At 36.4% G+C, this 12,425-nt stretch overlaps 1 protein-coding gene across 2 annotated transcripts in view; it reads left to right on the top strand.

The window, feature by feature from the left end:
* The window catches only part of cntn1a (contactin 1a), a 66,904-nt gene that overhangs the window by 30,955 nt on the left and 23,524 nt on the right, over positions 1-12,425 (top strand). Inside the window, exons 2-7 of one of the 2 annotated variants that reach the window (XM_058767663.1) lie at positions 1,828-1,945; positions 2,703-2,741; positions 8,649-8,775; positions 9,534-9,709; positions 10,277-10,372; positions 10,462-10,668. In XM_058767663.1, the coding sequence (XP_058623646.1) occupies positions 1,858-1,945; positions 2,703-2,741; positions 8,649-8,775; positions 9,534-9,709; positions 10,277-10,372; positions 10,462-10,668 (733 nt within the window). In that variant the 5' untranslated portion in view covers positions 1,828-1,857. Of the gene's footprint in view, positions 1-1,824; positions 1,946-2,702; positions 2,742-8,648; positions 8,776-9,533; positions 9,710-10,276; positions 10,373-10,461; positions 10,669-12,425 lie in introns of both variants that reach the window. The other variant, XM_058767662.1, reaches the window with a different exon arrangement.

The raw sequence follows: 12,425 nt of genomic DNA, 5'->3' as shown, positions 1-12,425 counted from the left end.
CCCCGCAGTTGTGGTCTTGACCGGTCTCGAAACAAAATCCCGAGTCCTCTTAGTCTGAGACCGAGACGAGACCGAGACCATCAAAAAATGACCGACCAAGACCGGTCTCGAGTACTACAACACTAGTGTGTGTGTGTGTGTGCTTTCCTCATTCTTCTCTAATGGATTGATCACATGAGTCCAGTAGGAAGCAGAAATAATCAGCTGTAATGTGGAAAGATGTGATGATTCCAGATGAAGAGCGGAAAGAACCGGAGCGAATGATCCTGATGGACGTGTGTTTGTGCAGCAGCGCCGTATGACATCATTTATATTACACTACAGCATCAGCTAAACACAGTGTACCGCGGTATTCTCCGAGGAGCCGTGTAAACACCACAGCTTCATGTTTCAGTAAATGGATTGTGGCTCTGATTGGCGAGCGGTCGAGGTGTTTGTGACACTGAGTGAGACGTGATGGAGATCTACAGACACACGTCTTCATTTGAGATCTTAAAGAGACTCGTGCGGCTCTCAGCTCTTCTCCTTTATCACTTCCATTCATTCAGCCCGTGTGTGTGTGTGTGAGGAGATTTGAATATTAAATAGCTGATTATCATGGTCATGTGACTGTGTGTCTGTCGTCTGCTGCTGAAACGGGCCGTGAAACACAGATATGTGTGTGTGTGTGTGTGTGTGTGTGTGTGTGTGTGAGAGAGTGCTCGATTAAGTGGTTAAGATCTCAGTTTGAGCTCGTAGAGCTTTGTCCATCTCACATGAGAAGTGTTGCTAGGAGACCGATCACATCCCGCCTGTGTGTGTGTGTGTGTGTGTGTCATAATCCAGCTGCAGCGTGTCGTCTCGCTGTCACACTCATCGTGTCACTGCTAGTTAAAGAGATGGTTTTCACTTGCTTCACTGGTTGATGTTGATCCTGAAAGCACAAAAGCATGGAATAGTTAAGATTTGTTTTAATGTTTCTAAAAGAATCTCTACTGCTCACCAGAGCTGCAATTTAATCAAAAATACAGTGACAATTGAGAAATATTATTGTGAATTAAAACAGCTGTTTTCTATGTGAATATGTGTTAAACTGTAATTTATTTCTGTGATGCAGCTGTATTTTCAGCATCATTACTGCAGTCTTCAGTGTCACATGATCTTCAGAAATCATTCTAATATGCTGATTTGCTGCTCAAGAAATATTTCTGATTATTATCAATGTTGAAAACAGTCGTGCTGCACAATATTTGTGTGGAAACCGTGATACATTTGATTTTTCAGGATTCACAGATGAATAGAAAGTTAAAAAAAATAGCATTTATTTGAAACAAATGTCTTTACTGCCACATTTAATCAATTTACCCCGGTTTCACAGACAAGGCTTAAACCTAATCCCAGACTAAAACTTAAATCTGAGCTGTTTCAACTGAAAGAAACTTGCTCTGACTGAACTTAAAATATATCAGTGCCTTTATTTTGTCTCAAAATGCACACCGGTAATGTTTTTTTTTTCTAAGGCACGTTTATAAAAATGACTTAAATGTCCTGATTGAACTATGGCCGAATCCTGGTTTAGTCTAAACCAGTCTGTGAAACCAGGCCTTAATTAATGCATCCATGATGAATAAAAGTATTCATTTCTTTCTTTTTTAAATTGTACTTCCCCCAAACTTTTTGTAGTTTCCACAAAACTGTTAAAGACCTGAATAAATCTTAAGTCTGCTGTTTGAGCAGGAGTGTACAGTTTATAGTTTAGCGATGTAAGTGAGGACCATGTTTCAGTGTCTGTGGATCTGACGAAGGAGTCGTATCTCTGTGTGATGGTGTGTTTGTGTTCCTCAGCAGCTCCTGATGTCTGAAGATCTCCTGTAGTTGATGATCGCCGCGGCCGTCCAGCCCAGAGCCATGAGCCACACGTCCTGCTGCGTTCTGCTGAGCGTCTCGCTCGCGCTCGCCTGCCGCTGTGAGTATCAGGCCTGCACTCCCTCAGATAAATGCTTTTACAAAGGCAGTGCATAATTGTGTTAAAAGTTCTGATTTACAGTGATTCTTTATTTTGTTTATTGTACTTTTTTTTTTTTTTCATTTGATTTCCTACTATTTCAGTTTAAATAAACTGTTACAAAAACTTTTTTTTTAAAGTTCAATATAGAGATATTTCCAAAGTCATTGCATAACCATGTTAAATAATAGTTTTCATTGATTTACAATGATATTTTTTCATTTTGCTTTTATTATAAATAGTTTTTCAGCTGAATTATATTTAAAAATCAATCAAGTTCACTGTAAAAATGTCTTATTTCGAAAAGTTTATTTTTAAGTTCAATAGCTGCACAGTATTTCCAGTACAAAATCATGTTTAATAACATCGCTGAAATGTTTTTTAAAAATGTAAAAGTTCAGTAAATGCATGTTTCCAAAGTCCCTGCAAAATCGTTTTATTAATAACCATAATATTAATATTTTTGTGATAATCCAGCATAATATCTCTAATCTGAACACTTCAGTCTCTCTTAAAGATCTCTGCATGTCATTCTTCATACAGAAAAATGCTCAAACTCACTTTGTTTTTGCAGTGATGTTCTCATTCCACTCGTACTGTAAAATCAATCAGGCAGAAATAGAGATGATTTCAGTCATTCTGGGATGTTCAAATGAATCAAGACTCAGAAGCTCATCAAGCATCTACAGATGACATGTCTTCTGTGCTTCTCTTTCAGTTTGGTCAGTGTGTGCTGATTTCCCAGCAGTCTTTGGAGGTGAGTCTACAATGTGATTCAATGAGGTTTATTTCAGTTAATATCATCCCAAAATATGAAACCATGTTGTGCTTTAAGTTTGGACAGATGTTCAGATGGAAGCCTGGTTAGTTCACGCTGAGACACAGTCTTCATACACAATTACATAATAATTAGACACAGTTTTACGTATTAACTGAAAACAAGTAGACTCAAGCCTTTTTACGAGGGTCTTATGAAATCCGTTTTATTTTTTCCCAAATTCCATTTATTTATTTTTTTTCTGGATTTTCCCCCCATTTTAATTTGTCTGTATTCCATTTTAACCATCAAAAAGCTTGAATTCATAAAACTTTAACAATTTAATCACTTTTTTTTTTTTTTTTTTTACAATAAAAGGCACATATTAAATGTTTTATTCTTTGAGAATTTCTGCATTGTCCATTTTAATTTGTTTGGATTTTACCTTATTTTTTCATAATAAGCATTGCATAGTATTTGTCGCTAAATTTAATTTATACAAAAAGATACAAAAACAAAACAGTTACTTGAGACCTTTTTACACAACTGTAAATGACAGCGTTCATAAACGAATGCAGCTGTTTGAAGTATTTGATGTACAGATGATTGATTCAGAGTGGTGTATTTGTTCATCGCCTCCAGTGAAGTGTGTGTGTGTGTGTGTGTGTGAGAATCTGCCGTGTTCAGTGAAGATCACAGACGTTACAGTGATTCAGGGCTCATAATAGAGACGCGGGTTGAGGAGCAGGGCATTGTGGGAGATCAGAAGATTAAGCGTCTCTGACGGCCCCCACCCGTTCTCCATCAAAGCCTCGGGAGCCCGTTTGCTGATTCCTGGAGAGGCTTTGATCTCTGCACGACTGCATGCGGTTTACAAACCTTACAGAGCTGTAGCGCGCCAATCAAACGCCTGTGACCCGCCCACAACGCGTCAGCCACGCCCCTCGCTTCAGTTCACCAGCAGAAACATTAGAAATATTGATTTCAGCATTAATATTTAGTATTTAGTTCATGTCAGAGTTGCATTTTGTTTCCATATGTGATGAAATGATGACGTTTTCAGATTATTAGATTCATTATTGATATCAAATTTCTGTGACGTTTACCCTGGTAACATATTTTACCTTACAAATGAAAAGCATGTCTGGTGATGTCAGGCGGCGACGGTTGCTAGGGTGTGACAGGTCTGTGATAGGTCTGTGATGTTTTGCTCACACACGCATGAAATATTCACGTGTGTTTGACCGGACGCTGAAAGAGCCGTAGGTTGCCATGGAAACCGGGTCAGAGGGTCACCGGGTCACTCAATTGCTGCATTAATATGAAACATCAGCATAAATGCTGTGTTTGTGATAGATTATGACGATATTCAGTCAGGTCTGACATCTTCATTCAACAGAATCTCACAGAGTCAGTGTTATTTTACTATCATTAGGATAATATTTTAGAATTTTAAATATTTTTATTTTTATTTTATTTTTATATTTTCTGCTAGGTAAAGTTTTAGCAATTTTGTTATTTGTCATTTTTATTAGTTTAATTATTAACCGTTATTCTTTAGTTTAATTTTTGTTTTGAATATGTGTAGTTTTTATACAGTTTGTAGATTTATTATAGTTTTTAAGAATTCGTTTTTCATTTATTTAGTTATTTGAGTACATCAAGTTCAGCTAAATGAAAATGAGAAATGTTGATTTTGCAACTATAGCTGAAATAAAATGTAATTTTTTTATTTAGATTTCAGATATTTCAGATAATTATTTTATTTCAGATAATGCTTTTTATGGTTTAGTTAATTTTACTTAACAATAATTTAAGAAAAAGAGATATATGATTCCACATGAAGGAAATTAATTTTAATTTTAATTTCAGTATTATTTCAACTTATCTCCTTTATTCTGAGTTCAGTAATGCAAAACCTCTTCATATATTATTTAACGTGTCAAGTATTCATACGTCATCATATAATTAGATTTAATCCCTTTAACCTATGCTGATTTTAATAAAATATTAAAATGCTGCACAAGTGCACAGTAAGGGGGGGGGGGGTTGGGGGTAATCTCACAATGAAAAAAACTATAAATATTCATAACAATACACTTAAGTTTTCTTGAAATAGATGAATGTGATTTCTTGTTTCCTCGTTATAACTCACATCACTGTGTTTGTGGTTTCTGGATGTTCTGTATGATAATCAAGAAAGCGTAACAGAGCTGTGGAAGAGTTAATGACATGAAGTTATGAGTGAAGTGCTGATGAATAATTAACATCTGATCAGACGCAGATGAGACGCCAGCTGATTCCTGAAGCCAACATCAGATGAGTTTCATTCACTCCGTCAGTTTCCTCATTTACTGTACCGTCAGGAACACACGTCAGTTTAATCATCAACTGATGTTCCCAGCACATTATACAGGTGCATCTCAATAAATTAGAATGTCATGGAAAAGTTCATTTATTTCAGTAATTAAACTCAAATTGTGAAACTAGTGTATTAAGTAAATTCAATGCACACAGACTGAAGTAGTTTAAGTCTTTGGTTATTTGAATTGTGATGATTTTGGCTCACATTTAACAAAACCCCACCAATTCACTCTCAACAAATTAGAATATGGTGACATGCCAATCAGCTAATCACCTTCAAAGGTTTCCTGAGCCTTCAAAATGGTCTCTCAGTTTGGTTCACTAGGCTACACAATCATGGGGAAGACTGCTGATCTGACAGTTGTCCAGAAGACAATCATTGACACCCTTCACAAGGAGGGTAAGCCACAAACATTCATTGCCAAAGAAGCTGGCTGTTCACAGAGTGCTGTATCCAAGCATGTTAACAGAAAGTTGAGTAGAAGGAAAAAGTGTGGAAGAAAAAGATGCACAACCAACCGAGAGAACCGCAACCTTATGAGGATTGTCAAGCAAAATCCATTCAAGAATTTGGGTGAACTTCACAAGGAATGGACTGAGGCTGGGGTCAAGGCATCAAGAGCCACCACACACAGACGTGTCGAGGAATTTGGCTACAGTTGTCGTATTCCTCTTGTTAAGCCACTCCTGAACCACAGACAACGTCAGAGGCGTCTTACCTGGGCTAAGGAGAAGAAGAACTGGACTGTTGCCCAGTGGTCCAAAGTCCTCTTTTCAGATGAGAGCAAGTTTTGTATTTCATTTGGAAACCAAGGTCCTAGAGTCTGGAGGAAGGGTGGAGAAGCTCATAGCCCAAGTTGCTTGAAGTCCAGTGTTAAGTTTCCACAGTCTGTGATGATTTGGGGTGCAATGTCATCTGCTGGTGTTGGTCCATTGTGTTTTTTGAAAACCAAAGTCACTGCACCCGTTTACCAAGAAATTTTGGAGCACTTCATGCTTCCTTCTGCTGACCAGCTTTTTAAAGATGCTGAGTTCATTTTCCAGCAGGATTTGGCACCTGCCCACACTGCCAAAAGCACCAAAAGTTGGTTAAATGACCATGGTGTTGGTGTGCTTGACTGGCCAGCAAACTCACCTGAACCCCATAGAGAATCTATGAGGTATTGTCAAGAGGAAAATGAGAAACAAGAGACCAAAAAATGCAGATGAGCTGAAGGCCACTGTCAAAGAAACCTGGACCTGAACCCAACAATTCACTAAAAATGTTTTTTTTTATTGGTCTTATGAAGTATTCTAATTTGTTGAGATTTGAAGAATTGGTGGGTTTTTGTTAAATGTGAGCCAAAATCATCACAATTAAAAGAACCAAAGACTTAAACTACTTCAGTCTGTGTGCATTGAATTTATTTAATACACGAGTTTCACAATTTGAGTTAAATTACTGAAATAAATTAACTTTTCCACGACATTCTAATTTATTGAGATGCACCTGTATATTACAGTTAATGTCATGAACATCAACACACATATAGAGTCATGCTGAATGAGGTGCAGTTTCACTTTAAATGGATTAATTTAGGCTTGGTGTTCATAATGAATAGCATTTATAATGAATGCCACTACAGTTCATACTTGTTTTAAACATATGTTTTTCATTCTAGTTCTGTTCTGAATACAGTTATGTTGAATTAATTTGTCGTGGAGTGAGAATAACTAGAACATGTTTATAATAAAAAGTGATTTATATACTAGTGCATTTGTTTCTCCTCAAAAATAAGACTTATTTTATATATATTTTTCTTTTTAGAAAGTATGGAACCAGTCATAATGATTTTTATTGACTATAAAACTGTATTTTATTGGAAAAAGGTAATTGCAACTTAATTCTAACTTTTTTTTTTTTTTTTTTTTTTTTTTTTTAATGAAAGAAATATTTCAGATCAAGATCTCAGAACTGTGAGATCTAAATATAAACTTGCAAAAAAGATCTGAAATGAAAAGTCACAACTACCTTTTTTATTTTTTATTCCATGGCGGAAAGAAAAAATATATAATTGATGTAAAAATGTCAGAGGGGGAAAAATCAGAATTGTGCAATAAAAAAATCACAACTAGTGTTTTATTTTTAATTCAGTGGCAGAAATTGGCCTCCGTAGTATTTTGGATGAATCTGAGTGAAACTCCTCTGATTTGTCCTCATCAGAATGGAATTATTCGGTAGTTTGTTTGTCATTGTATCAGTGTAGTTGACAGTGATGTTGGACTGGAGCTTTGATTTGATGTGACTCTCGTTCACATTTAAACTGAATTCTGATAAATGCAGTATTTCTTCAGGATTCTCCAGTAAAGCGTTCAGCGCTCATAGTTTCTCATTCAGAGCTCAGGAGAGATGTTTCAGATGTTTCTCCTACAACTAAAAACAGACCCAAATGAATCTTTAGTCGTCATCCAGACCCGTGATCTGGAGATCTGAGGAGATCTGAGGACTCTTTCTCAGGAGGAGCGTCTCCTGCTTCTGTAGAAGAAAGCACTTCAGGAGATCTTCAGGAGGTTTGCAGTGATGAAGCACTGGTGTTCATGAGTTATTCATCGGCATTAATCGTGCCGCGTCCGTCTCTGTTGACTGATATCCCAGCATGCACTAATGGAGCTGGAAATGAGCGCCAGAATGGATTGCCTCTACTTTCCTAATGCTGCTCTTATTATGCATAATTCATCTTCATAATGTTCCAGTCTTATTCTCTCTGTCTCTGAAATAAAACTTCTGATAGTATGGATGGATGGACAGTAATATGAACTACTGTTAGCAATCCACTCTTCACTCTTCATGATTGTGTTGCGTTTTCTCATTTGTATTATTATTTTTTCTATTCATTATTTTTTAAAAGTATATGTCTATATAATTTTCAGATTTTCAATACACTCCATTCTGTGTGATTTGTAAGTGTTGTGAAAAGTGGGGACATGGAGTAATGTCCTGAAAAGTCACCTTCTCCTCGTAATACCTGTCATACCTTTGTCATTATACACATCTATATCCTCATTTGTCACAAAAACGTGCACACACACACACACACACACACACGTTTGTTTCTGTGAATTGTGGGGACTTTCCATAGACTTCTATTACTTTTATACTGACCAAACAATGTTTTCTATCCCCTAACCCTAAACCTACCCCTTACAGAAAGCCTGTTTGCATTCTTACACTTTCAGATAAACATCACTTACTGTTTTTAATAATTGTTTTCCCTCGTGGGGAACGCAGGCAACTCCACGATGTCTAAAATTTGTGTGTCTGTGGGGAGATTTGGTCACACACACACACACACACACACACACACGTCAAAAAATATGTATATTTTTATTTTAAAACAGAAAACTGGTATTTGAAAATGTAATAATATTTCACAGTTTTTTTTAAAATTTTTGATAAAATAAATGCAGCCTTGGTGAACAGAAGAGAATTATTTCAAAACTATAGAAAATACTACTGGGTGCTGTATTGAATGTGTTTTGAATCTCTCGGTGTGTTTTTCTCAGACGAGTCGTCAGGTTTCGGGCCTGTGTTCGAGGAGCAGCCCGTCGACACCATTTACCCTGAAGAGTCTCCGGAGGACAAGATCATCATGAGCTGCAGGACACGAGCTAACCCACCGGCCACATACAGGTCACACACACACACACGCCATACTGCTGCATGTTTACAATATTCAAACACTGTAGATGCATTTATGACTTTTTATAGAGTTAAGATCGATAATCATTCATTAAATAATCCAAGTTCAATAATAACAGTCCAATAATCTTTAGTTTTGCTTCATCACTGAAAATAGTTTTGTGACAGTGCTACACATTCACATAATTAAACAGTAATTCAAATAAAAAAATAAAAATGTAAAATTACACTTGAATTAAATGCAAACTATCAAATTATTACTGCTGTAAATGTTTCCATATATGCATAAAGTCAAGTCAAGCTTTATTGTCATTCCTCTACATGTGTAGTCATACAGTGGAGCGGGATGTCATGTCTCGCAGGACCACAGTGTTACATAATAAAACATAAATATACAGATACAATACTAGAAGCAAGAAACAATTTTCGAACCTACGTGTATACATAGCTAACTTACTGTAAGCGGTGATCTAACTATACATATACTATACATAGTTGACTGTACATACACATACTGTACATGATACTGTGCAAAAGAGGTATTATAGGGTGAGAAGCGTATAGTGCAATATGATTTGTGGTGCTTTCGCAAGTAAACATTTCTGTTATCTTATTGAGTCTTTGTAGCAGGGAGTGTTTATAAAAAGTGTCTGGTGTCTGATATAGAGAGAAAAGAGTGTGTTACTACAGGTGGATTATATATATGTGTATATATATTGCCTCATTTCTGATGGTGTGTGTGTTCTCAGGTGGAGGCTGGACAACACAGAAATCGTTATTGGAAATGACGATCACTACAGCCTAATGGGAGGAAACCTCGTCATCAGCTTCCCTGACAAGAGCATGCATGCTGGGAACTACACGTGTCTGGCCAGCAATGAGTTCGGGACGCTCGTCAGTCAGAAAGCCTCTGTTCAGTTCGGATGTGAGTCACTCTTATAGAAGAGCTCTGTTAAAGCTGCCCTGAATGGCCTTGAACGAACACACACACGCACGCACACACACTCAAGAGCTGGTATTGTTCTGAGCTTGACAGATATTAATTTCTGCTGTCAGACGTCTGAAGCGTTTGTGCGGTTTCTGCTGAATTATGACTCTAAAGTGTCCTCTGTGCAGTTTTAGTGCTATTGTGTGTGAAATTGATGTGCGAGTTAATTAAATTCTATATGTGCTGTTGTCCTGTTTTCAATTATATTAGGCAACATTTTTATTCAGAAATTGCATTAATAGACATTTTTTTTAAAGTTTCTCGAGGAAAAATATTACATTTTGTACCAAATATGTAACTTGTAAAAATGTAACTTCTTGTTATTATTGCTATTTTTATATGTATTTATTTATTAAAGAAAATATAATTTAAATTATTATACACAATTCATTCAGTATTATTGTTATCATAATTATTTTACATTTTGTTACTCCTGAGGTCACAATGAATCGGAGTTACTACACATAACTAAAACTGAAATAAAATGTTCATCTTGTGTTTTAGACTTGGACATGTTTTCCACGGACGAGCGGGAGGCAGTCTATGTGAAGGAGGGGCAGGGGGCGGTGCTTCTGTGTGCTCCGCCTCCACACTTCCCAGGTTACCATGGCACCTGTCTCTATGGTTTGACAGTCATTTCTGCATCTGACTGACACATTCGCATCATTTCCTGTCTGTGCTCTCTGCAGAGGATCTGTCCTTCCGCTGGATGCTCAACGAGTTTCCAGAATTCATTCCTCTTGACAAGCGGCGCTTCGTGTCTCAGACCACCGGGAACCTCTACATCTCCACCGTACGAGCTTCAGACAGCGGGAACTACTCCTGCTTCGTCTCCAGTCCGTCCATCGCCAAGAGTGTCTTCAGCAAGTTCATCCCGCTGGTGCCCATAGCCGAGCGTGAGTCTGTTTATCATCATAAAACACATATGTGACCCTGGAGCACAAAAGCAGTCATAAGTAGCACAGGTATAACGTTATTTGTAGCAATACATTGTATGGGTCAAAATTATCCATTTTTCTTTTATGCCAAAAATCATAAATTCAGTAAATTTTTTAATACCGTAAATATATTAAAACTTCATTTTTGATTAGTAATATGCATTGCTAAGGACTTCATTTGGACAACTTTAAAGGCAATTTTCTCAATATTTAGATTTTTTTGCACCCTCAGATTCCTATCCATACATCAATGGAAAGATTATTTATTCAGCTTTCAGATTATGTGTAAATCTCAGTTTCACAAAATTGACCCTCATGACTGGTTTTGTGGTCCAGGGTCACATTTTACATTTGAATTTGGTTTATATTTCTGAGCCTACTGGCAGGTATTTTCTTGATTTAAGTATAAACTCACTTATTTTTTCTGAACACAAGACTTTAAATCTTAAGTCATTTTGCATCTGAAGTAAATGTATCTTGATTTATGAATCTTTAGACTACTTACTAAAATACTGAGGGAGAAAATATGTGTAGATGTTTGAAACGCATCACACACCAGTGTAAATACTACTGTTTTACTATTTTTACTAATACTGTTTTTCAGTTTCTGAATAAAATGTGAGTGACACTTATGCAGAGGTGCTGCCAAGACGATAAGAGTGTTGTTATATCTTCCATTATAGTAACCACTTGATAGTGTTACTGAGTGTAAAACCGACAGAGTGAGGAAGGATCAGCAAAGATCTGAAAGAGAAAACAAACTGTCTGTGGTTTCTGAAGTATTTCTGATTGAGCTGGTGCTTATTTTAGGTCTGTTCAAGATCAAATAATCTCCTCAAAGAAATCTGCTCCACACACACAAAAACAAGCTTTCACACACATGTTAGTTCAGGAATAATAGTATCCCACTATATAGTCCTACTTCATCATGATCTCTTCACCATAACTAGACTATCACTCAGTAGTTAATGCTCTTCTGTGTGACAACAAAAAACTGTCCAGAATGAATTGTTACTACTGTTCAGTCTCAAATAAATGCTCGTTTTCAACTGTAGAGAAAGTTTGAGGTCTGAAAGTGACAGTATATCAGTAACAGTATACCTATAACAGTATGTTTCTCCACTTCAGAAGCACAGACATACACCAAAACTTAGAGTTTTATTCCTTTCTATATTCTGAAGGTTTTTACTGAGGGATTTGTTCATATATCATTCACATTGATTTAAACAACATTTTATTTCTAAAGAAATTGTGAAAATGCATATATTTAAAGGTCTTGAGTTTGTTTCTCCACTTCAGAAGCACTGACATACACCAAAAACTTAGAGTTTTATTCCTTCCTATATTTTGAATGTTTTTACCAAGGGGTTTGTTCATTTTTCATTCACATCGATTTATACAACATTTATTTTGCTTAAAATCATGGTGAAAATGCATATATTTTTAAAGTTTTTCAGTTTGTTTCTCCACTTCAGAAGCACTGACATACACCAAAAACTTAGAGTTTTATTTCTCTCTATATTCTGAAGATTTGTACTGAGGGGTTTGCTCATATATCATTCACACTCGTTTATACAGCCTTGTATTCTTAAAAACAAGGTGTGAATGGACTTCTGCCTGTTGACAGTATTTTCTGATTTATGGAGAGAAAAAAAGATAAATCCAAAATCCCCTCATGAAAAACCTTTAACTCTAATATGTCAACAAAATCAAAC

Source organism: Onychostoma macrolepis, chromosome 25 (assembly GCF_012432095.1).
Source record: "Onychostoma macrolepis isolate SWU-2019 chromosome 25, ASM1243209v1, whole genome shotgun sequence".
Taxonomy (NCBI): domain Eukaryota; kingdom Metazoa; phylum Chordata; class Actinopteri; order Cypriniformes; family Cyprinidae; genus Onychostoma; species Onychostoma macrolepis.
Note: the sequence above shows the minus strand (reverse complement) of the source record. Positions and strands in the feature narration are given on the sequence as shown.